At 47.7% G+C, this 24,407-nt stretch overlaps 2 protein-coding genes across 4 annotated transcripts in view; both read left to right on the top strand.

The window, feature by feature from the left end:
- The first annotated feature begins 749 nt into the window (after positions 1-749).
- LOC137641534 (uncharacterized) overlaps positions 750-24,407 on the top strand; it is a 150,014-nt gene continuing 126,356 nt past the window's right edge. For 2 of the 3 annotated variants that reach the window (XM_068374183.1, XM_068374181.1), the window contains exon 1: positions 750-905. The gene's annotated coding sequence lies outside the window, so the exon portion shown is untranslated. Of the gene's footprint in view, positions 906-1,325; positions 1,349-24,407 lie in introns of those variants that run through there. The other variant, XM_068374182.1, reaches the window with a different exon arrangement.
- LOC137641189 (uncharacterized) lies at positions 7,493-9,058 on the top strand. Its single transcript, XM_068373629.1, has 2 exons — positions 7,493-7,604; positions 8,391-9,058. The coding sequence occupies exons 1-2, from the start codon at positions 7,493-7,495 to the stop codon at positions 9,056-9,058; spliced, it is 780 nt and encodes a 259-aa protein (XP_068229730.1).

Raw genomic sequence — 24,407 nt, 5'->3', positions numbered from 1 at the left:
TAGTGCACTACGAGAGGTGCACTGGCAGCCCTCGGCCCACTACTTTAATGTGACACACACACACACACACACACACACACACATATATATATATATATATATATATATATATATATATATATATATATATATATATATATATATATAGGCCTATATATATATAGTGTGTGTGTGTGTGTTCGACCGTTTCAGCCGTTGGTGTATAGATTTCATCGAGGCTACAGTGGCACAATAAAGAGGTTAAGCATACACATTATTAGTGTGGTGACGATGTAAAATAGTGAAAATTGTAGCATTTTCAGTCACACATTGGTTCCGTGACAGCTGACAGCTGCAGTTGTTGTTTTGAGGAAATTTGAGTTTATAAATTTTGTTGGATGTTCCCGATGTTAGGTATATTGGGATATTCCTTCACTATTTTGAATTTTTATTTCATATAACATTTATTCCCTACTTCAACGTACATTTAGCTGTTGACAACCTTCATTTTTTGCATTACAAAACTAAATTTCCACCAGACATGCTGACCAAAATATAAGTAAATATCTAACAATGCTGACTTATTGTTCAACCTAGAAGGCGATTAAAGTACGACACACGACTCTTTCTCTAGAAAACACTCTTGGAATGGTATTATAACTTCTTATTGGTACTGAAAGTAATTCATGTCACATAGAAAATAGTTATTGTATCGACAGGGAAATATACCATCGAACATATAAATTAGATTGAGGCAGAAAATAAAATTTTTAAAAGATGGCGGGAAACAGTGGAGTGTGCGACAGTAGTGTCATCTGTCGGTCAGTGAAGTTGTTGTACGTCAGAAGGAATTGTGAGAAATAAGCACCTGCTGATTGAACATTAATATGTGTGGCATTATCCCTATTTTCAGACAATTGAGACAGGTATGACAATGAATTTCAAATGGGTGTTGTCATCATGAATGTCAAAATCAAAACATGTCGGTAAATGTAATAGAAGTAAATTGATGGTATTGGTGTGGGACACATACACGACCTGTCCCTCGTTGTTGTTTTTGTTTTGTCAAGTCCGTTTTCTTCGATGATTCTTGTTGTGTAGTTTGTTTTCAGAAATTTTATTCCACAAATTTGCAAACGAGCTAACGCCAACTTCAAATTCTGCCATTTCTTGTGAGCTGTAAGAGCTGTTTTTTCTCGATTTTTTGCGACTTCGAGAGGCGCATATCCATGTTGCAAGGACTGCCCCAGAAGGCGATTATAATACCCTGTGTTTATTTACCCAATTTTGCTGTTTGCCTAATAAACATTAGTCGGTGAGGTTAGGTTTTCCATTGGATTTCGTTGTCGGTCAAGTTACAAAGCAGTAGGTAAGAGTCACAGTATTTACGATCTGTCATGTCTTATTCTATACCATTTTATGACCATAGGCTAGGCTAACATTGGCTAAGCTACCAGAAATTGGGGTAATTGTGTAGGAGACCTCCGCGCTCGATTTAAAAGTTTCTAAAAGTAGAAAACGAAAGAAAACAGTAAATTAGAGCTACAGTTACCTTGAAACTGTGAGATAATCCTTCTACAACTACCTAACTCTTACATAGAAAATGTAAGCATAAGCCTACTACTACAATTATGGGGGACCCCAGTGGGAAGCGGGGTTTTTGGGTGGGGGGAGGAGGAGAAAAGTGATTTTTCGGGGCACTACCGAACCTAATACAACTACCTACCCTACCCTGGGGGCCATGTACCCTTACCTAGGCCTACCGGGGGGGGCTCCGCCCCCCCTGCTACCCCCCCTTAAGGCCACAGTAATTTTCAGGGCACCACCGAACCTAAGACACCCACCTAACCTAGCCTATGGGGCCCTGTACCCCTACCTAGGCCTACCGGGGGGGGCTCCGCCCCCTCTGCGACCCCCCCTTAAGGCCACAGTAATTTTTAGGGCACCACCAAACCTAAGACACCCACCTAACCTAGCCTATGGGGCCCTGTACCCCTACCTAGGCCTACCGGGGGGGGGGGGGGGCGTCATAGTGCACTAGTTTGTCTGCGGATTATAGTGGTTACAGGGCTCATTTGAGCAAAAATAAGACACAGTCAACAATAACAACAGACTTAGAAAATTCAGGGAAGACAAGAGTAGCGTGAGTTTGATCGTCGATATTTCGACTATTAATGAGGTTACACAACGTTAACGTAAACTGCAAACTACCACATACCTTACTGTTATGGTGTAGGTGGATACAAATCTGCTGCTGCCAGGAGGAAGTGATGAAACCACACTACGATCACACCGGAATGCTAATTTGTTGTAATCTATACGGCACACATTTTCACAATTAGGGCACTTTTTCTCTGCCAAAATCAAACCATGACGTTGAGCAAATGCAATTAGCAAATTAACTTTCCCTGAATAATGTACACAAAAATCCCCATAAGAAATAAAGCAATTGTCACAAGTGACACAGTCGGAACGGGATGAAGGTCCTGCTAATTGCTCCATACTTCACGGCAAAATGAGCTTTTCAGTTTGAAGGGAGATCCGAGACGTGCAAAAATATTCCTCCGCGGAACTTCACGTAAACTGTGGTAACTGGTGGAAAAATAGCAGGGATAAGTGAAGTAATAAGTGTCAGCATTGGCTAGATTTGTAAAAACCGCCATGATTGGTTTTCAAACAGTGTGACGTCAAGAAAACACCTGTTATTGGTTAGAATAGCATTGAGAACTAGTCTGCCATACGCAGTAAGGCGGTGAAACAGCTCATTTTAGCCAAGACATCACACAGTAAACAAAAACAAACACTTAGAAAAAATCCAAGTGAAACATAACTGTACACACGAATATCTTCGTTAAATAGAAGCTGCTCATATATTGACTATTATATAAGCGTTCTATATGATATAATAGTGAATTGTAGGTGTTTAAATTCTTCAAGATCTTCCGCGGAGCTCTCCTACACATTTACCGAAATTGTAATTGTATGAAACTTTATTTCGCACCAAATACATCAGTCTTATATTTTTCCAGATTTTTATGTAGTGTATTGTCAATATCTGATCATTGGCATTTGTGCTTTACCCCTCCATCAATGGACCTCCAGCTAACATGACCTAAATCCCCATAAGTTATTTAAAGTAGAGGGTGTGTCGTAACCCAACTGTAGTATGCTGGGTCCGTATCTCTGGGGATCCACCCCGGAGCCTTCGTACATCAGCGGCCAGTTCCTACTGCGAGGATTAAAAATGGGCATCAACTAACCTAAACTTTTCCTCCTAAGCTAACTTGCCGTATTCTAAGTTAGACATAATACATACCAGGTGGCCACTATTATACATACACCCCTCCACCCCACCACACAAGACCTACAGGGCTAAAAGTAAAAGAAAATATAGGGATAGTGTACATTCTGTCTTAATATGGCGGGTCCTTACCTGACCAAAGAGTGCATATAGGACCGTGAGTTCTAGGAAACAGAAATATTGTAGTCTAACATTGCTGATAACCCTTAAATTACATGGTTGCCACTCCTGTGTCCCATTAAGCATTACATTTGCATAATATATTCCTTATCACTAGGATGGAAATAGATTAACTAATTTCTTTTGCAGTATTTGTAGATTGATGGATGCAGGTTAGCTCTGGCATAGAAAAAGGGAATTGTTCCTACACAAATACAAACCCTTGTCCTTTACAAAGGAGAATGATAACAGCAAAGCTGCCATAAGGCAGTTAGATATTATGAAGAGGTGTTTATAACCGGACAGTAGCAGGGAAGCAATGCCTTCTCCTTTGGCTTAATGACATACCAATTCTGTATCAATTGTCATTGAGGACAGATGCTCTCTCTGGCTGTATTTTTGGCAGTTTATTAACCTCTAAGTGTGTTTGAGGATGCATGCGTAAATGTTAGCCAACTAAGACTTGTGGTACCTTCATGACTACAAGGAAAACAGATCCTCACCAGTTATATCCTGCCTGCAGAGGATATTAATGTGTATTTTGGAGGCATTGAGGATCTCGGCAACTGTGGAAGATTAAAAAGTGTAAGGCAGGTGGTAGGCACAGACAGGTGAACATTTTTCTTGGACCACATGCCTGACATGTGACTGTCAGAGTTGTTCTGCGGCATGGACCCTAGTCAGATGCCCGTCCATTGCATGGACACTAGTACTGCAATGTTTTGCATGAGGTCTCCTAATCTATGACGTTAGCTACTCTCATGGTCGCCATCCAATCATAAAATTGATTGTGGGAAAACATCTTTGTTGATATCGCATTAAAAAACCATCCCTCCCATTTGTGAGCAATAAGCCAAATTTGGAAGGATCCCATCTGAGTACCAGAGAAAATCCGCTTGTGCAAGCAACAGCCAAAGCGCCCTGTTACCCGTTAATATTGCCGGGTCTCAAGATGGAGAGGGAGTTCTGTTTTGCAATGTAATACTGGCCTACTTGGTCGTACCCTGTGGGCATTTGGTATAGCGCTAAAATCCAGGTGCAGGCAATGGCCAAAGTCCCTGTTACCAATGCCAGACATGAAGAGATATATTTACAAGTGGACATCCTGTTTTGCAACCTAATGCCATCCTATAGGAAATACTGTATGCTTATTCGGACGTGCTTCTTGAGCATTCGTACATAGGTAATATCTAGGTAATCCTTCAGTATTTTGCTTCATGATAGTGTGATTACACACCTGCATAGTCCTTGATCAACTTTAGTGACCCATCAAATTTTGTCTTGTCTTTCAAGAGATTGATATTATTCCAGCTGTGACCAAGTTGTGGAATGATCTTCCTAATTGGATAGTTGAATCGGTAAAACATCAAAAGCTCAAACTTGCAGCATATGTTTTTATGTTCAACCTGCAGACATGAATCTCTTTTTATATTTTATATATGAGAGATCTGTTTTCAAGTTGTTACTGTCCTTAAAATATTTTGTTTACATTGTTCATTACTTCTCATTTAGTTTATTTACTTCCTTATTTCCTTTCTGTACTCAGCTATTTCTCCTTTTTGGAGCTCTTGGGCTTATAGAATCCTGCTTTTCCAACTAGAGTTGTAGCTTAGCTAATAATGATAATAGTATTAGGCCTCTCCCTATGACGAGTGCCGGTAGTGATTGCCCTCAGGGTCATCTTCTAGGTCAAGGAAGGCCCGACTCCCTTCGTCCACCCTCGTGACCGTGCTCTTTGACTCTTCTCCATTGGTTTCCTCCCTTGGCCCAATAAAGTAACGATTGGTGGCTGTTTAACCTTAGGGCAGGGGGATCTTTCCGTTTCCTGTAGTGAATTGGTTAGGCCTCCTCCTCAGGGGGCCCTGCTGTATTTTCCAGTATGATGACGCCTTACATTTGTTATGGCCCTCCTTGGGACTGCAAGGTTCACCTTCGGAGTAGCAAATGAAGCAGGCTCTTTCTTCCAGACACCAGTAGGAGCACCTTGCAGCCTCAGCCTCGTGGGATGTCGGCCCTTCGATGTCGTCAAAGTCTGCCATTATCTCCTAGCCAGAGACTTTGGAGGGAGACATATCAAAGGTGCCCTACTCAAGGGAATCACTGTTTGTCTTCTGCTTTGAGGATCTCCAAGCAAGTTCCTGACCCTCATCACCATAGAAGGAGTCCTATTTCAGAGCACACAAGCTCTTCGGAGCGTGCTTGCACGGTTGTTTCACAACCTCTGCTAGATTCTTCTTTGGAGGAGCTTAAGCAAGCCTCCTCTTCACTACCCTATAGGTTGGCAGGATCTTCTAGAGGAAACTCACCTCCACATTCCTTTCCCCACCAGATGTGCTTTTCCTTCTAGCTCCTCAACCAGACACACTGCCTTCATGTGCCTCACCTAGACGTGCTTCGCTTCTCGTCCTGAGGCCATTCTCCTTCACACACTAGAAGCGTTTCTCATTAACATGTTAGACGCGTCTCTCCTGAATGTGCTTGATTTGAGACTTCTTGCTCCCACACTCCTAAGAGATGGATGAAGGACAACTCTAAGGAGCAGAAGAGCTCCTCCAGTCACCTCTCTCCCTTGGCAGCACTCTCTCACCACAGACTGGAAGACGGTTCCTAGGTTGCCCAAAAGAATCTGAGACTCAGACAATAGGGGAGTCAGGCAGGAGTACGACAATCGCCTCCCTCCTGTCTTATGACTGATGAAGGGATTCTTTCCCAACCAGCAGGACCTAAACCTCTGGATACAGAGGAGGATTAGACTGACTCAACATTCCTTCAAGTTCTTCATTGTATTTGGAGAGTGAATGGTTTTGGAGAGGCGCTGTCTTCTCCTCCACAGGGGAGGAAAGCGGCAATCGACTGCCTTTGTCGGGCACCTGGCAGCTCTAGGCCTCGTCTGAAGCTTCCATAGTCAATCCTGCCACGGATGCTTTAGACAAGTTGGACTTAGCCTACAGTTATCTGCTCTTAAGGGTAGGAAAATCATCCTGCCTAATTTCGCAGCCTTCCCAAGGTAAAAGAAGTACTACAGATTGCAGGAGACTTTCCTTTCCCCTTTTTCTTTGGACCCTGCAGTAGCCATTAATGTCTGGTTTCACGACAGATAATCTAGCATTATCTTCCATCTCCATGGCAACAAACGCGTCTAATATGAAGGCAATGGCTATGGCGACACTACAAGCGGCATTGTGGCTAGACCACTGATCAGGGACTGTGGGGTCTCTAGCCAACACATAGGATTTGTCTGACCCAGATAAGAGTCTGGCCCTGAAGGACATTGTTCTCACTGGGGCCAGGGTGATGCAGCCAACTAGTGGGCTAAGTGGGTCCTCAAGAGACGTGATGCCGTAATGTCCAATTTTAAACATCGGACTTAGCCGGTGGATATATATATAGCTTAAGTCCCTGACGTCACGGCAGAAATTCAAAACTCGCGGCAATCGCAGATTAGGTATCTAGGTGTACTAGGCCTACTGGCGCCAACCACTTGCCAGGTAACTGTAACCATTCCATGAATCCTCAGATCTTCCCTGCCGCCATTGCTGGCGACAACATTGGAATATTCGCTCGTTATAGACCTGGATTTTTGCAGTATTTGGTGATGTACTCATATTGGTTATTGGCTTTCGCTTGATTTGATTTTGCTTACGGATTCTCTTGAACCTTTTTTGACTTTAATTTACTTTGACCATTGCTTGTTTTGACCCCTCTGTTAAGTTTTGCCAAATTTGCTGACCCTTCCCCAGCTTATAGAAAGTGTGTAAAAGGCTGTAAAACCCGCCTTCCTAAAGCCTGCTCTCGATCCCCACTCCATTTGTTCTAAATGTAGAGGTAAAGTTTTTCAGTTAAGGGATTGATGTGATGAATGCATTTTGTTGTCTGAGAGTGAGTGGCTGGATTTCGACCACTACACTCGTAAGTTAGAGAGAGATAGAGTTAGACATAGTTCTTCTCGCTCTAGAGAATTATCCTTTTCCCATGTCACTGAACCTAATCCTTCCCCTGTGGTGGTAGATCCTGATCCCCCTACTGTTACCCGCTGAGCCTACACTTAAGGACATGATGATCGCTATTCTAGCCCTTGGTGTCAGGGTTGAGTCGCTTGCTACGGACAGGAACCAACTTATGTCCGATGTTAATCAGCTTAAAAGTGCCAGTGTTAGTGCCAAAAGTGCGGTTAATGTGTTCAGTGCTGTGGAGGGTGCGTCTGCTCGAACCTGTCGTTCACCTAGCCTTAGACCTCTTCCAAGCTCCCCAACCCCTGGGAGAAGGAATGTCGAGCAGCGAAAGGGAACAAGAGGTGTAGTTGCTCGAGCAGCACGTCCCCTCAAGCGTTTCCTGTTGACGTTTCACGGGACGCTATCGACCTCACCTCATGGGAAAAGGTGAGAGGTAAGTTTACCTCATCTTCGGATGATGCAGTGGTTAGCACAGCATCGAATCGTGACTGGCGTCAAGTTTCTAGACCTCTCGAGAGGAAAATGATTGCAGTAGATCAGCGTCGCATTTTATCGCCTCAAGTGCCTGGCTGTAGTCATTGGAGCAGTCCAGAGCGTTTTCCTTCCTCTGATGAAGGTTCTCCTGCGAGACGTCCTGCTAGACACGTCTGGCCCAGTCAAGCGTCCAGCCCAGCCTATTGCTGCTTCAAGTTCTGGAATCGGTTATTCCTTCAGTTCATGCTCCGCCGCTACCATCTGACTGGTTGTCGTCCTCTGGGCGATCTACGCGTGACGCGAGCGATGAAGAAGGCGATTTTGTTGCTGACGTTTCCGCTCCAACTTCTACTGCCAAGTTTGATCCTAAGTTGAGCTTGCTACAGGACATGCAGCTTAAGCTGTCCTCGTTTATGCAGTCATATCACTAGGTTGATAAGGAAGTAACTCCGCAAGTTCCCGAACGTCAGGAAACTTCGCTACGTGGATGTCGTTACTTTGATAGCTTGACCTCTAACGTCAAGCTTCCAAGCGTGAAGCTGAGCTTCAAGCGGATGAAGAAGCTTGTGAAAGCGTTTGCTATGCAGCTAAACGTGACGCCGATCGGCAAGTTAAGCGTGACACCGATCGACAAGTTAAGCGTGACGCCGATCGTCAAGTTAAGTGTGACGCCGAACGTCAAGTTAAGCGCGACGCCGAACGTCAAGTTAAGCGTGACGCCGATCGTCAAGTTAAGTGTGACGCCGAACGTCAAGTTAAGCCCGACGCCGAACGTCAAGTTAAGCCCGACGCCGAACGTCAAGTTAAGCCCGACGCCGAACGTCAAGTTAAGCCCGACGCCGAACGTCGAGTTAAGCCCGACGCCGAACGTCGAGTTAAGCGCGACGCCGAACGTCAATCACGTGACGCCGCACGTCAAGTTAGACGTGACGTCGAACGTCAATCACGTGATGCCGCACGTCAAGTTGATCATGACGCCAAGCGTCAAGTTGATGCTGAATGTCAAGCGGTCGAACGTGATGCCAAGCATCAAGATCGCGCAGTCAAATGTCAGGCACGCTTAGACACCTCTACTGCAGCTGGAGTCTTGTCGGAGGAAAAGGTTGATGACCCCCTTTCCTCGACTGACATTTTGGAAGACTTTTCGGAGGGAGAAGAGCCTAAGACCACACAGCATTCTTTGGATCTTTAGAAAATCATGAAAGTGTTTATGGAAGTGTTTCCTAATCACTTTGTTCCTGTTGCTCCACGCTCCCCCCCCCCCCCTTCGGAGTTTACCTTGGGGACGGCAGCTCAGGCGCCTATTTTTACCAAGGTGGTTCTTTCGAGATCATCGAAGAGAGCCTTAAGATTGTTGGGAGACTGGTTGCAGTCCATAAAAGATCTAGGCAAGTCTGCTTTTGCTTTTCCTTCTGCTAGACTAGTTTCTAGGTCGAGCGTGTGGTACGAGACAGAAGAAGTTCTCGGCTTGGGAGTTCCTGCCTCTACCCAGGGAGACTACTCAAGCCTTGTAGACTCTTCTCGTTGGTTGGCCATGTGACGGACTAAGATTTACTGGATGACTTCTGAATTCGACCATCTTCTCAAAGGCGTCTTCAGAGCCTTCGAGGTTTTCAACTTCCTCGATTGGACTCTGGGAGCTTTGGGGAAGAAAGTTTCGTCTTTTAAGAATTCTGACACGGACAGTATTATTCAGATAATGGCTTGTATGAACAAAGTTGTTACAGATGGCTCTAATGAATTTGCAGCCCTTTTTACAGCTGAAGTTCTTAAGAAAAGAGCTCAGATGTGTTCTTTCCTTTCCATGGGTGTCACCCCTTGTCAGAAGTCAGAGTTGCTGTTTGCGCCTCTGTCTCCATCTCTGTTTCCGCAGTAACTTGTGAAAGAGGTTGCTTTCTCTTTAGCCCATAAGGCCACCTATGATTTGGTCGCCAAGACAGCACGGAAAGTTCTTCCGACTTCTTTTCCTAGTCATAAACCTAAAGTAGAAATGCCTTTGCCTCGTTTTACACAGTCCTTTCGAGGTAGATCCGTCAGTAGGGGTAGCTCCAGACCCGACGGAAGAAGAGCAAAAAGGAGGGGATCAAGAGCTGGGCGAAGCAGAGTCTGACTGCTTTCGCCTTCAGACAGCAGTAGGGGCCAGACTGACCAACATCTGGCAGGCCTGGGAGAGAAGGGGAGCAGACCCTTGGTCCGTTCTTTTGCTGAAGGAGGGTTACAAGATCCCTTTCATAAAGAAACCCCGTTAGTGCGAGATCCGATATATCTCTCTCCCAGATACCGAGAGGACTCAAAGAGGCAGGCATTGCTGCTACAAGTGTCCTTGTTGGAAAAAGGGGCAGTAGAGAGGGTGCAGGACTTACAGTCACCAGGATTTTACAACCGCCTATACCTGGTCCCCAAAAACTCGGGGGGATGGAGACCAGTCCTGGATGTAAGTGCCCTCAACGTTTTCATTCAGAAAACAAAGTTCTCTATGGAGACTTCAAAAACTGTGGTAGCAGCAGTAAGAAAGGGCGACTGGATGGTCTCGTTAGACCTCCGGGACGCCTATTTTCATATCCCCATACATCCGAGGTTCGTTTACGGGGAGGAAGTCTTCCAGTTTCGGGCCTTGTGTTTCCGCCTCAGCACCGCTCCTCTCATTTTCACAAAGCTAATGCTAAATGTGGCGAGCTTCCTGCATTCAACAGGTATCGGGGCCTCCCTGTATTTGGACGACTGGTTACTCAGAGCGTCGTCCTTCAATCGCTGTCTGGAGGATCTACAAATGACACTGAGATTGTCAAAGGAACTGGGTCTTGTCAACATAGAGAAGTCCCAACTGATCCCATCCCAGAAGATTCTTTATTTGGGGATGGAGATTCACAGTCTAGCTTTTCGAGCTTTTCCATCACCCTCAAGGATAGAACAAGTCCTCCTAAAGCTTCGTCCCTTCTTAGAGAAAAGGAAATGTTCTGTGAGACAGTGGATGAGTCTGCTGGGAACACACTCCTCTCTGGAGAGTTTGTTTCCCTAGGAAGACTACATCTCCGCCCTCTTCAATTTCACCTCAATTCCCATTGGGACAAGGAGAAAGGTTTAGAGACGGAAAGTATTCCACTTCCAGAGTCTGTAAAAGGTTGCCTCCATTGGTGGAACGACCCAATCAAACTTAAGGAGGGTCTCACTGGAGCAAAGGAGCCCAGACCTTGTGTTGTGTTCCGACGCCTCGGACTTGGGGTGGGAAGCAACACTGGGCAAGCTGGAGAGCTCGGGTCTGTGGACAAAAGATCAACAGAGCCTCCACATCTACCAGAAGGAGCTGTTAGCAGTCCTATTGGCCCTTCAAGACTTCGAAAGGTCTGTTCTAAACAAGGTGGTGCAGGTTAACGTCGACAACACCACAGCTTTGGCCTACATATCCAAACAAGGCGGAACACACTCGAAGTCCCTTTTCGAGACTGCAAGGGAGCTTCTAGTTTGGACAAAGGAAAGGAATGTAACCTTACTCATAAGGTTCATTCAAGGAGAGAAGAATGTGATGGCAGACATCCTTAGCAGGAGAAATCAAGTCATTCCCACGGAATGGACACTGCATCAGGAGGTTTGCAAGAAACTATGGAGGATTTGGGGTCGTCCGTCTATAGACCTATTCGCAACCTCGAAAACGAAGAGGCTGGAGACCTACTGCTCCCCAGTGCCAGATCTAGAAGCAGTCCACATCGATGCTTTTCTGCTGGATTGGTCTCACCTGGATTTGTACGTGTTCCCTCCATTCAAAGTCCTGTACAACGTATTACAAAAGTTTGACTCTCACGAGGGAACCAGATTGACTCTAGTAGCTCCCCTCTGGCCTTCGAGAGAATGGTTCACAGAGGTACTTCAGTGGATGGTGGATATACCAAGAAGTCTGCCAATACGAGTAGATCTACTCAGACAACCGCACTTAGAAAGGTTCCATCAAAACCTCCCAGCTCTACGTCTAACTGCCTTCAGACTATCGAAAAATTTGCAAGAACTAGAGGCTTTTCGAAGGAGGCAGCTAAAGCTATCGCTAGAGCAAGGAGGACCTCTACCATCAAGGTCTACCAGTCCAAATGGGAGGTCTTTCGAGATTGGTGCAGAGCCAACTCAATATCCTCTTCCAGTACCTCTCTGACCCAAATTACTGACTTCTTTTTAGACCTTAGGAGAAAACGCAAGTTTTCTTCCTCTACCATTAAAGGGTACAGGAGCATGCTAGTGGCCGTTTTCAGGCACAGGAACTTGGACCTCTCTAACAACAAAGACCTTTAAGACCTTCTCAGGTCCTTTGAGTCTTCTAAGGAGCATCAACTAGAATCACCAGCCTGGAATCTGGATGTTGTCCTGAAGTTTCTCATGAGTGACAGGTTTGAGCCCTTACACTCGGCTTCTTTTAAAGATCTTACTTTAAAGACTTTTCTTACTCAGTCTGGCAACGGCTGAAAGAGTCAGTGAAGTGCATGCCTTTAGCAAAAATATTGGCTTCAGAAATAGCAAAGCTATCTACTCCTTACAACTTGGTTTCTTGGCCAAGAACGAACGCCCTTCTCATCCATGTCCGAAGTCTTTCGAGATTCCAAACCTTTCAGAGGTGGTTGGTGAGGAAATGGAGCAGGCCCTGTGCCCTGTAAGAGCACTTAAATTCTATCTAGACAGAACTAAAGAATCACAAGGCAAGTCAGCAGCTCTATGGTGTTCAATCAAGAAACCCTCCTTACCTATGTCTAAGAACGCCCTATCATATTTTATCAGGCTCTTGATAAGAGAGGCTCACACACACTGCGGTGAGGCAGACCTTAAACTGCTGAAGGTGAAGACGCATGAAGTCAGAGCTGTGGCAACTTCTGTAGCGTTCAAGCAGAACCGATATTTACAGAGCATTATGGACACTACCTTTTGGAGAAGTAAATCTGTGTTCGCCTCACATTATTTAAAACGTGTCCAGACTCTTTACGAGGACTGCTTCACTTTGGGTCCATTTGTAGCAGCGAGTGCAATAGTGGGTGAAAGCTCTACCACTACATTCCCCTAATCCCAATACTTTTTTTCTTCTCTTGGAACTATTGTATTTTATGGTTGTTTGTGGAGATTGGACGACAGTCTTCCACAATCATTGATTTTAGCGGGTGGTCAAACTTGTTCCTTGAGAGCAGCCAGAACAAGGGTATTGGTTGAGGTCCTGTCATAGTGAGGTATTTACACTGTTTTGACAGCTCCTAGAGGTCTTTCAGCCCCCTGAGTAGATCGCTGGATCTCATAAGGATAGCGGACTAATGAGGCAGAGAATCATAAAAGTCAGCTTCCTTATCAGTACGAACCCTTAAGCTTGTTTTTTCTTAAACTCTTGAGTAATATGCCAATAATGTTGGCTGTCTCTAACCCTCCACCAAGGGTGTCAATCAGCTATATATATATCCACCGGCTAAGTCAGATGTTTAAAAATTATATATTCATTATAAAATAAATTTTTGAACATACTTAACCGGTGGATATATATAATTGAACTCCCTCCCTTCCTCCCCTCTAGAGACCTATGGGCATGGAAGATCTGAGGATTCATGGAATGGTTACAGTTACCTGGCGAGTGGTGGTGCTATTAGTACACCTAGCTACCCAATCTGCGGTTGCTGCGAGTTTCGAATTTCTGCCGTGACGTCAGGGACTTAAGCTATATATATATCCACCGGGTAAGTATGTTCAAAAATTTATTTTATAATGAAAATAATAGTTTCAAATATGTAACTTCCTTGGTAGTTATATATATATATAGCTTTAATCTCGCGTTTCGACGCGTCACGACAGAAATTCAAAATTCGTGGCGATAGCCGCCATGACAGTAGGTGGTCATACATGAGCGCCATCACACGTAGGCTAACAGAACTATTCCCAACCATCTTCAGAAATTCTCTGTCGTTGATCGAATCAACACCTCAGGAATTCGTTTCGTGGATATTTTATTTTATTCTACAATTTGGTGAAGTACCTTTTGTCTGATTATTATTAATAGCTTTCGCTGCCTTTCAACTATCGAAGATATTATATAGGATAGTTTTTTGCTGGTCCAATTTGGACATTTTAATTGAACTTGATTTTCAAGGATACAGTAAACAAGTTTTCAAACCCAGTAATGGCTCTTCTGTTGTTAAACTTTGAGTGTTGGGCTAGAACGGCTTTTGGGCTGCTCTTACTTCCCACACTGTAATTAGCAGGGAGCATGTATGTATTTGTTTTCGTTCCTTGTTCGTACTTTGAGGGATCAAAGATTATTTCCCCTACTTTATTATCGAACAACTCTTAAAGTTATAATGGAAGGTAGACATTTTCTACATTAAACATTGTCACTATTTTGTAACGTAACTCTTAGCAAGCGGAATGTAATTACCTTGAAGGATTTCAGTCCGCCTTTGTGATGACGTCACAATCCTGTGACGTATTCTACATAGTATGACTTGCATTATGTGTTTTATTTTCTTTTCTTGAAAGAAATTTCTGAATATTAGCTTACTAAGCATAAGTATGTTTTTAATGTAGGGAAATATATTATTTTCTAGTATATATTTGTCCTATTAGTATTTGTTCCGTAACTGAAATACAAACCACGCTATTTAATTTGAGTATTACTTTCGGCGTAGCTGAAATGACGAGCCATTAGAATTTTAACAAGGGTTTACTACCCCTATCGCTAGTTAGCAGGGGGTAGGGAGGGGTAGCTTGCTTACCCCCCCCCCCCCCCCTCACACACCTGTGTGGTGAGCTCACTTTTACTTTGGCTCGGGTGGTGATCGGACGTGTCCACTTTCACCCTCGCCTCTTTGACAGCCATTAATGCTTTTTGTCTTTTTAGTTACTTTTTCTTATACAGTACTTGTAATATATATATAAACATTCTTTATGTTTATGTATATATTTGTGTATAGAAATGTAGTAAGTTTTCTTTTCAGTGTTTGTGCTGTGTGTGTAGTGTGCGACAACGTCACCGGCGTAGTGCTAGGCCACCGCGGTTTCACGTCATGGGGTGCGGCCTCTCCCTCTTGGTCCTTCGGTCGTTCCTTCGGCTTTCCGTTAACTCAGCCGCATGGGGAATCGTCATCACTGGACTTTCTTCATTCATCTATTATCTTCACTGTTCCTCCTTTCCTACGGGGAACTTGGATTCTCAGCGAAGGGAATGTGGGAGTTTAGTTTGACAACGGTCTCTCTCTCTACTCCAGGTCGTTCACCCCTTACTATTACTGTACTACGTACTATTACGGAAGCTTCTTTCCCGTTGCGGGTTGGGTTGCTATTCCGTTTATTTGTCTCAATTAATTTTAATGAAATCTAATTGTATTTTTAACTTTTCAGCTTCTCTGTGGAGAACACTTCCCTTCGGGGGTCAGTGGGTCTTACTATTTGTGATCATTCTTAGATGAATTACATAATTATAATTCTGTTTGTTACAGTTCTCCGCCCTCCCCCTTCTCCCGTGAATGTCAGTTGGGGAGGAGGGCGCATTCTTAATTTTTAATTCTTATGTTTTGCTATTCCTTCGGGGTTACTCTTCGGAGTTCCTCCCGGGGGAATTTGTTAAATAATTATTTAACTTTATTTTCCCAGTTAACTATGCAGTTTTTCTTCGTTTGACTAAAGTGTGCCAACGAAGCAGAGCTGTCCTGTTTGTGCCTGGGGAGTCTGCTGTCGCTGCCGTCTCTAGGACATCGTCATGGGCGTTATCCCTTATCTTAGAAGTCCTCCCGTGACAACTGTCGGCTCTAAAGTTCATCTTAGAACGCTAAGGAGGTTCGCCTCCAGGGGTAGGTAACTTCCCTTCCGAGGGAGGTTCCCTTCCCAGGTGTGAGAGCTTCCCCCTGCAGAGGGGGAACTTCTCATACCTTAATAATTCATGGATGGGTTTTCCTGGTCCTCAGGTGGTTATGCTCTTGGTGCTGAGCGACCGCACTTGTAACCATGCTCAAGGAGCTGAGCGGTTGCAAGGCCGGGCGCATGAAAACTTCAGGTGGCTATGCTCTTGGGGCTGAGCGGTCGCACCTGCAGCTATGCTCTTGGGGCTTAGCAGCTGCAGGATCAGTCTTGTGACCTCTCTCGTTCGCGAGGGAGGCCACTCTTAAGGACTCCTCTTCGGAGGATTGCTCCTTATAGGTCAGCTTGCTGATCCAACGGTCCTAAGGGGCGCCATCACCAGTGTCTTCATGTCTCTTCTACGAAGTGTTCACCTCTCTCGTTCGCGAGAGAGGCCACTCATAGAGACCCCTCTTCGGAGGATTGTTCCTGATTAGACCAGCCATCTCCTAGACCTGCTGACCTGCCATCTCCGTTCCTGGCTGCTGACGCTGTGGGCGCCCACGCACCCCGTTATCCAACGGGCACCGGTCCCTTCGGGGCAAAAGGGGCTTTCTCACATTGTGAGCAAGCGCTCGCCTACTGTTCCTGAGACTGCCATCCAGTGACATCCTGTTCCAGGGACTACGCGCCAACGTTCACCTGCGCATCAGCGCACATCGTTGGAGTTTCCTGAGATAGCGCACAGGCGCTCACCAGTGATTCAGCCTGCGAGTGTCTCCTAGTTTCTTCTACGAAGGGCACCTCTCCCGTTCACGGGAAAGGTCTCTCATAGAGACACTTCCTCGGAGTATCAAGCAGATCTTCCAGTGTTGAGCCAGCTGACCTACCGAACTACCATCACAATCTTGCACTGCAACAAAGGACTTCGGCCCTGGACTCTGAAGCAGTCCTGCCTACGGTCCTCATTGGGGGATGACCACCCTTTTGTTCCGTAACCGAAATACAAACCACGCTGTATTTAATATGGGTATTACTTTCGGCGTAGCTGAAATGACGATCCATTAGAATTTTAACGAGGGTTTACTACCCCCTCGCTAGTTAGCGAGGGGGTAGGGAGGGGTAGCTAGCTACCCCTCCCCCCCTCACACACCTGTGACTAGCTCACTTTGCTTTTGGCTCGGGTGATGAACAGACATGTCTGCTCCCACCCTCGCTTATTGACAGCCTTTGATTTTGTTTTGCTTTTTCTTTTCAGTGTGCTTGGAAGTTGGCCTCTACTATGCGGAAGTGTCCCGGCTTACCTGACCGCCCTTGCGGAACATTTATGTCGGCGGTGGACACAGACCCTCAGACCTTATGTCCTTATTGCAGGGGCCAACGGTGTGAAAGAAATAAAGTATGCGGTGAGTGTAGGGAGTGGTTTACCTCCCAGTGCGAAAGGTTTTCACGGCGCCGGAATAAGAAGTCTAAACGGGATTTGTTCCGTAACCGAAATACAAACCACGCTATTTAAATAGGGTATTACTTTCGGCGAAGCTGAATGACGAGCCATTAGATTTTAACGAGGGTTAACTACCCCCTCGCTAGTTAGGGGGGGGGGGGTAGGAGAGGGTTAGCTAGCTACCCCTCCCCCTTCACACACCGGTCAACTGATTCACTTCGCTTTTGGCTCGGGTGATGGTCAGACATGTCTGCTCTCACCCTCGCATTGACAGCCTTAATCTTTTTTGCTTTCTCTTTCAGTTTGTGTGTTTGGAAGTTGGCCTCTCTCTTTATCATGCGGAAATGGCCTGGTTTACCCGACCGCCCTTGTGGGACTTATATGTCGGCGGTCAAGACGGACCCTCACATCTTGTGTCCGTTCTGCAGAGGTCAACGGTGTGATAAGGATAAAGTGGGCAGTGAGTGCGGGGAGTGGTCTACCTCCCAGTGGGAGAGGTTTTCCCGGCGACGGAAGAAGTCTAAGCGGGATCTTTCTCCTTCAAGGGTTTCCTTGAAGAAGGAAAATTCCAAGGACTCTTCTTCCATTGCCCGAACCTCCTCCGAAGCTCCCGCTCGATGAGGGGCCGTTTAGTGGTAGCGTAGGCCGTTCTTTTGTTGACCGACCTCGGGGTTCGGGAGAGGGAGTTGCCTCCCATAGCGAGGCAGCTCCTCCTCCTCCTCCGGGAGAAGATTCCTCTATTTCTGTTTCTGCTTATAATGATGATCTATTGCAGCTTTGGGCTTCCTTGGGGCTTAAGGGTTCGCCCTCCAGGGAAGCCCTGTTTGACTTGATCCAGTTGGGCGCAGCTGTCAAACAGTGGCCGGTGATAGCGGAGGTTGACCCTCTGTCTATCGTCGACGTTGTTGTGGCAGAGGCTTCCGACAGGTCGGGTCAAACCCCTGCCTTGGGTGCTGATGTTGCTGAAGGCTCAGTTCCCCCCTCTGAACATCCTTCGAGGGAGGAGCTGCATCCAACGGTCTCTCCAGCAGGTGATTCTCCCCCTCGGGGGAGTTCACTGACAGAGACTCCTCTTCGGAGGACCGATGATGGTGTTCCTGCTCCCAGAAGACGTATCCGTCGCAAGGCTCGCCCTCCTCTTCGCCGTAGAGGTCTTCCTTCTCCCCACAAGGGAGTTAGGAGGTACCTCTTCGGCTCTTTGCCCTCGCTGTCCCCCGCAGAGGATCCTCCTTGTCGTGAGTCGACCGTTGCAGCCGCATCTCTGGACCTCTCTGCAGATCGTTCGCGATCTCCCACGCCTGCCAGACCTGCTGACCCTTCTTCACTGTTCGTGGCAGCTGATGTGCAGTGGGCGCCCTCGCACCCCGTTATCCAACGGGCACTGGTCCCTTCGAGGCAAAAGGGCTTGTCTCACAATGTGAGCAAGTCCCTTAAGTGCCAGGTTTTATCTGTGCGCCCACGATCTTCCGCGCAGTTACGCGCAAGTCTTCTCTTGTTCCTGCTGTTGCTGAGTGTCATCCTGTGCCGGAAACAACGTGCCAGCGATCTCCTATGGCAGAATCGACATGTCAGCGCGCTCCTGCTCGCAAGCGTTCTCTTGCATGTCAGCAATCTCCTGTACGCCATCGATCTCCTCCTCGCCAGGGCACATCTGCGCGCCCTGATCCTGATACGCGCCCACTATCTCCAGCTCGCCAGCGAACTTCCCCTGCGCGCCAACGCGTAAATACGCGCCATCGCTCGCCCGCGCGCCCACGATCTTCAGATCTAGGCGTAGGAAGGAAGCCTCATCCTTCGCCTTCTCGCCAGCGTTCACCTGCGCGCCCTCGGAACTCACCCTCTCGTCAACCCTCGCCTACGCGCCATCGCCCTCAGTCACCTTCGCGCCCACAGGTTCCAGCTCTTACCATGCGTACTTCCAGAGGTGGACGTAACACGACGCGCCCACGAGCAGTCTCCTTCACGCGCTTCTAAGTCTGCTGATTTGGGTCTCAAACCAACGGCAGCTCCAACCCCACTGAAGAGGAAGAGATCATGGTGACTTCTCCCAGCGTCAAACTGGCTCCTAAGAAGTCCGTAAGGAAGGCTCCTTCCCCCCCCACCGACGTTCTCTCCTTCTGTGGACGAAGCTTTTCCGTCCTCAGGAGAATCTACCGAGGTGAGACCTTCTCCCACCACACCAATGGGAGAAACCCCACCGCGAGTAGGAGAATCGTCCCGTGTTGGGGCGGAGAAGAGCCCTCAGACTTCGTTACTGGAGTCCTGCATCCCTCCTAGAAGGGAACTCAAGGACTCTAAGACTATCCTGAAGTCTTCTTCCAGGATTCGACCAGAGCCAGCGAGACCCCAGGAGAACGTCCACGTGTCCCCCCAAGTAGAGCATCTGGGGATAAGTCTTGACTCTGATGAGGCATCTCAACGGGTTCAAGGACCCTGAGATCGCCCCTCGTGAGGGCAAGGACACGGTCCTGGATCGAGTCTTTGGCACTCAGAAACCCACTAAGGCCAGTGCAGCTTTGCCTTGGTCCCAAGGGGTGAAGAGTGCCAGGGATAAGGTTGAGGGCCAGCTCTCTGAGCTCGCCTCCTCCAGCCGTTCCACTGCTGGCAACAAGCTCCTCCCACCTCCTCGTGTCCAACAGAGGAGGTATTTTGAGATCATGGAGGAGTCTTGTTTAGCTCTTCCACTCCACCACTCTGTGGAAGAGCTTACCAGGGGAGTCTCTCTTAAGAGACTCTCCAGCCGGCAAGTGACATTTTCGGCAACAGAGATCCTAAGTCAGGAGAAGGTCGCAAAGTGTGCCATGCAGGCCACTTCGTGGCTGGATGTCTGGCTGGGGTCTCTGGGCATCCTGCTGCGATCCGAGGATCTGTCCAAGGAGAGCACCAGGAAGGCCTTGGAGACCTTCCTCCTTTCGGGCACGTGCACCATTGAGTTTCTGGCCCACCAAGTCTCGAACTTGTGGGCAAATTCGATCCTGAAGCGACGTGATGCGGTGACCGAGAGGTTCCACTCGAAGGTACCAGCCGTGGACGTCTGCAAGCTCAGACACTCTTCCCTCCTGGGAAAGAGTTTGTTTGAGCCCAAGGATGTGGAACAGGCAGCTGAGAGGTGGAGAAAATTGAACCAGGATTCCCTTCTCCAAAGGACTCTTACAACAAAACCCTACAAACCTCCAGCACCTCAACAACCTCGCCAGTCCAAGACGACGAAACCGGCAGCGGCAGCAAAGACGACGGTGTCCAAGCAGCAGCCCTTTCCTGTCAGAGACAAGAAGGGAAAAAGTCCTTCAGGGGAGGCAAGAATCCTAGAGGGAGCGGCCGAGGCCGCAATTGCTAGGATTGGCAATCCCCCTGCATGTCCACCAGTGGGGGGATGCCTAAAAAGTTGCGCATTCAGGTGGCAGCAACTCGGGTCTGATTCCTGGATGATCTCCGTGATCAGTCAGGGATATCGCGTCCCGTTCATAACATCTCTTCGTCCCCTGACAGTGAATCTAGTGTCGTTGAGCTCCTATGCCATGGGATCGGCAAAGGGGCTAGCCCTACGGGCAGAAGTTGAGACTATGCTGAAGAAGGATGCTCTCCAGGAGGTTGTCGACGGCTCCCCAGGCTTCTTCAGTCGACTCTTTCTTGTAAAGAAGGCATCTGGAGGGTGGAGACCAGTCATCGACCTCTCAGCTCTGAACAAGTTTGTCAAACAAACTCCGTTCAGCATGGAGATAGCAGACACGGTCAGACTTGCAGTGAGACCGCAAGACTTCATGTGTGCACTGGATCTGAAGGACGCGTACTTCCAGATCCCAATCCATCCATCTTCCAGGAAGTTCTTAAGATTCAGCCTAGACAACAAGATCTACCAGTTCATGGTGCTGTGTTTTGGTCTCCACAGCACCGCAGGTAATCACCAGAGTGTTCACCCTGATCTCTTCGTGGGCACACAGGATCGGCATCCTCTGTTATCTGGACGACTGGCTGATCCTGGCAGACTCGGAATCGACTCTTCTTCGACACCGAGACAAGCTACTGGGAATTTGCCAAGATCTAGGGATCATGGTAAATCTCGAGATGTCTTTAGTGCTTCCATCTCAACGACTGGTATATCTAGGCATGATATTGGACACCAATCTCCACAAAGCCTTTCCATCAGACGACAGGATAGCAAGGCTGAGGAGCTTCGCAGATCCTTTCCTCAGACGAGAAGAGCTTCCTGCCCAATCGTGGTTACGTCTCCTTGGTCACCTTTCCTCCTTGGCCCGTCTAGTTCCAAACGGCCGCCTCAGGATGAGATCCCTGCAATGGCGGCTCAAATCCCGGTGGAATCAAGGCCACGATTCCCAGGACATTCTGGTCCCTATGGGTCCTGCGGAACAGACGGACCTTCAGTGGTGGGTGACAGATGGAAACCTCCGAAAGGGAGTGGATCTTCTCGTCCTCCCCCGGATTTGATGCTGTTCTCGTACGCTTCAAAAGAAGGGGGGGGGGGGGGGTCCCACGTTCTGAACCACAGGACCTCAGGCCTATGGTCAGAATCAGAAAAGTGCCTCCACATAAATCTGCTAGAGATGAAGGCTGTATATCGGACACTTCAGCAGTTCCAACAAACCCTGGCGGGTCACTCTGTGGTGGTGATGAGCGACAACACCACGGTAGTGGCTTACATCAACAAGCAGGGAGGTACCTTTTCACAATAGCTATCCCATCTTGCAGTAGAGATACTGAGATGGACCGAAGTCCACTCGATTCCACTATCGGCTCGCTTCATTCCGGGCAAAACGAATGTGCTCGCCGACAGTCTGAGCAGAGCATCGCAGATAGTGAGTACCGAGTGGTCTTTGGATCCTCTAGTAGCCAACAAAGTCCTGACTTTGTGGGGTTCCCCGACGGTGGACCTGTTCGCGACAGCCTTGAACTTCAAGCTTCCGCTGTACTGTTCCCCAGTCCCGGACCACAAGGCACTATGGCAAGATGCCTTCCAACAACGGTGGGACAACATCGACGTTTACGCCTTCCCACCGTTCTGTCTGATGAGAAGGGTGCTCAACAAGACCAGAATATCGGTCGACCTGTCAATGACTCTAATAGCTCCGCTATGGCATCATGCAGAGTGGTTCCTGGACCTTCTGCAGCTCCTGACGGAACTCCCGAGAGAACTTCCTCCGCGACACGAGCTACTCAAGCAACTACACTGCAACATCTTCCACAAAGCCGTAGCATCGCTTCGGTTTCACGCCTGGAGGCTACCCAGCATCTCCTCACAGAGAGAGGCCTTTCGCAACAAGTTGCGGAAAGGATGTCTCGGCACCTGCAAAAATCATCCGCAGGAGTCTACCAGGCAAAGTGGAGAGTTTTCTGTGGTTGGTGTCGAGGAAGGGGTATCTCTCCCCTCGATGCCACTATTCCAGCAATAGCGGAGTTTCTTGTGTATTTGCGGGAAGAAATGCGCCTTTCAGTCTCGGCAGTGAAAGGCTATCGCTCAGCCTTAAGCCTAGCCTTCAGGCTCAAAGGAATGAACATTTCCTCCTCGCTGGAACTTTCTCTACTCATACGAAGCTACGAGCTTACCTGCCCTCAGTCGGAAGTGAGAACTCCTCCATGGAACATGGTTCGAATCCTCAGGTCTCTTAAGAGACCTCCGTTCGAACCATTACGCCAGGCTTCTGATCGTCACCTGACTTGGAAGACGGTGTTCCTATTCGCATTGGCCTCGGCCAAGCGAGTCAGCGAACTTCATGGTCTCTCGTATGACGTCGCCCATTCAAGGGGATGGGGGGGGAGGTAACGTTCAGGTTTGTCCCTGAGTTCGTGGCTAAGACTCAAAATCCTGGGATTCCGGACCCACGCTTCGACTCCCTCCGGATTTTGAGTCTCCGTTCTGTAACAGATGACCCAGACCATCTCCTACTGTGCCCAGTAAGGAGTCTGAGGCTCTATCTTAAGAGAACAGCTGCAGCCCGTCCTCGAGTGCGAGCATTGTTTGTGAGCACAGGAAGGATGAAGAGGAGGGTCACTAAGAACACCATCTCAGCATGGATTTGCAGGGTCATCCACCATTCCCTGAATCCAGACCCTCCTCCGTTACGTCGCCGTAGAGCACACGATGTCAGAGGCATCGCTACGTCCCTGGCATTCAAGAGAAACTACTCTGTGACGCAGGTTCTACAAGCTGGGGTCTGGAAGCGTCAAACGACCTTCACAGCCCACTACCTGCAGGACGTGACCCACAGGAGGCTCGATACGTTCTCTATCGGCCCTGTGGTGGCTGCACAACAGCTGGTCTAAACCTCAGGCTCCTTAATGGACATGTAGCAGAAGGTTGAGGGCATTGTTACCCAGTTTTAGTGTGCATGAATGAAAAAGTATGCCTGGCCCTTACTCTTTTCTTCATCCTCCCCTCTCTTGGGGAAAGCAGCATCCTGGGTTCTCTGCACAGTTGACCTCAAACCACTGCAGGTAAACTATGCTTACTTGTGTTCCTAGTATTAAGATGATAATGTCGCTTCCCCCCCATACTCTGACGAGGTGGTATTGGGAACGTCCTATCCTAGAATTCCATCTAATGGATTCCAGGTCAACTTCCTAGGATGAGTCACACTTCATTCCTTCACACACAAGCTTACGTAAGCCGCACGTTCCTTGCAGAGCAAGGGATTTGCGAGCTGCATGGACTCTTATCTCGAGTGCTACACACTCGGATTCTGAGTCCCTGGGCAAAGCCAAAGCCAGTAAGGCCGGGACTTACCACCCTACCTAAGGGTTAAGTCACCCTATTTAGATAGCGTGGTTTGTATTTCGGTTACGGAACAAATGACAAATTCGTAGATAATTTATATTTTTCCTAACCATACAAACCTTAGCTATTTAATCATACTTGCCCACCAGCCCTGTCCCCCGGGAAGTCCTACCTCTAAGCGAAGTGAATCAGTTCACTGGTGTGTGAGGGGGGAGGGGTAGCTAGCTACCCCTCCCCTACCCCCCGCTAACTAGCGAGGGGGTAGTTAACCCTCGTTAAAATCTAATGGCTCGTCATTCAGCTACGCCGAAAGTAATACCCTATTTAGATAGCTAAGGGTTGTATGGTTAGGAAAAATACAAATTATCTACGAATTTGTCATATTTCTCCTTCAAGGGTTTCCTTGGAGAGAGAAAATCCCAAGGACTCTTCTTCCGTAGCCCAAACCTCCTCCGAAGCTCCCACTCGATCGGTCTCTTCCGAGAGGCCATCGAATGGTAGCGTAGGCTGTACTTGTGTTCGCCAACTTCGGGGTGCGGGAGAGGGCGTTGCCTCCCATAGTGAGGCAGCTCCTCCTCCTCC

Source organism: Palaemon carinicauda, chromosome 5 (assembly GCF_036898095.1).
Source record: "Palaemon carinicauda isolate YSFRI2023 chromosome 5, ASM3689809v2, whole genome shotgun sequence".
Taxonomy (NCBI): Eukaryota; Metazoa; Arthropoda; class Malacostraca; order Decapoda; family Palaemonidae; genus Palaemon; species Palaemon carinicauda.
This window is presented reverse-complemented; position numbering and strand designations above follow the sequence as displayed.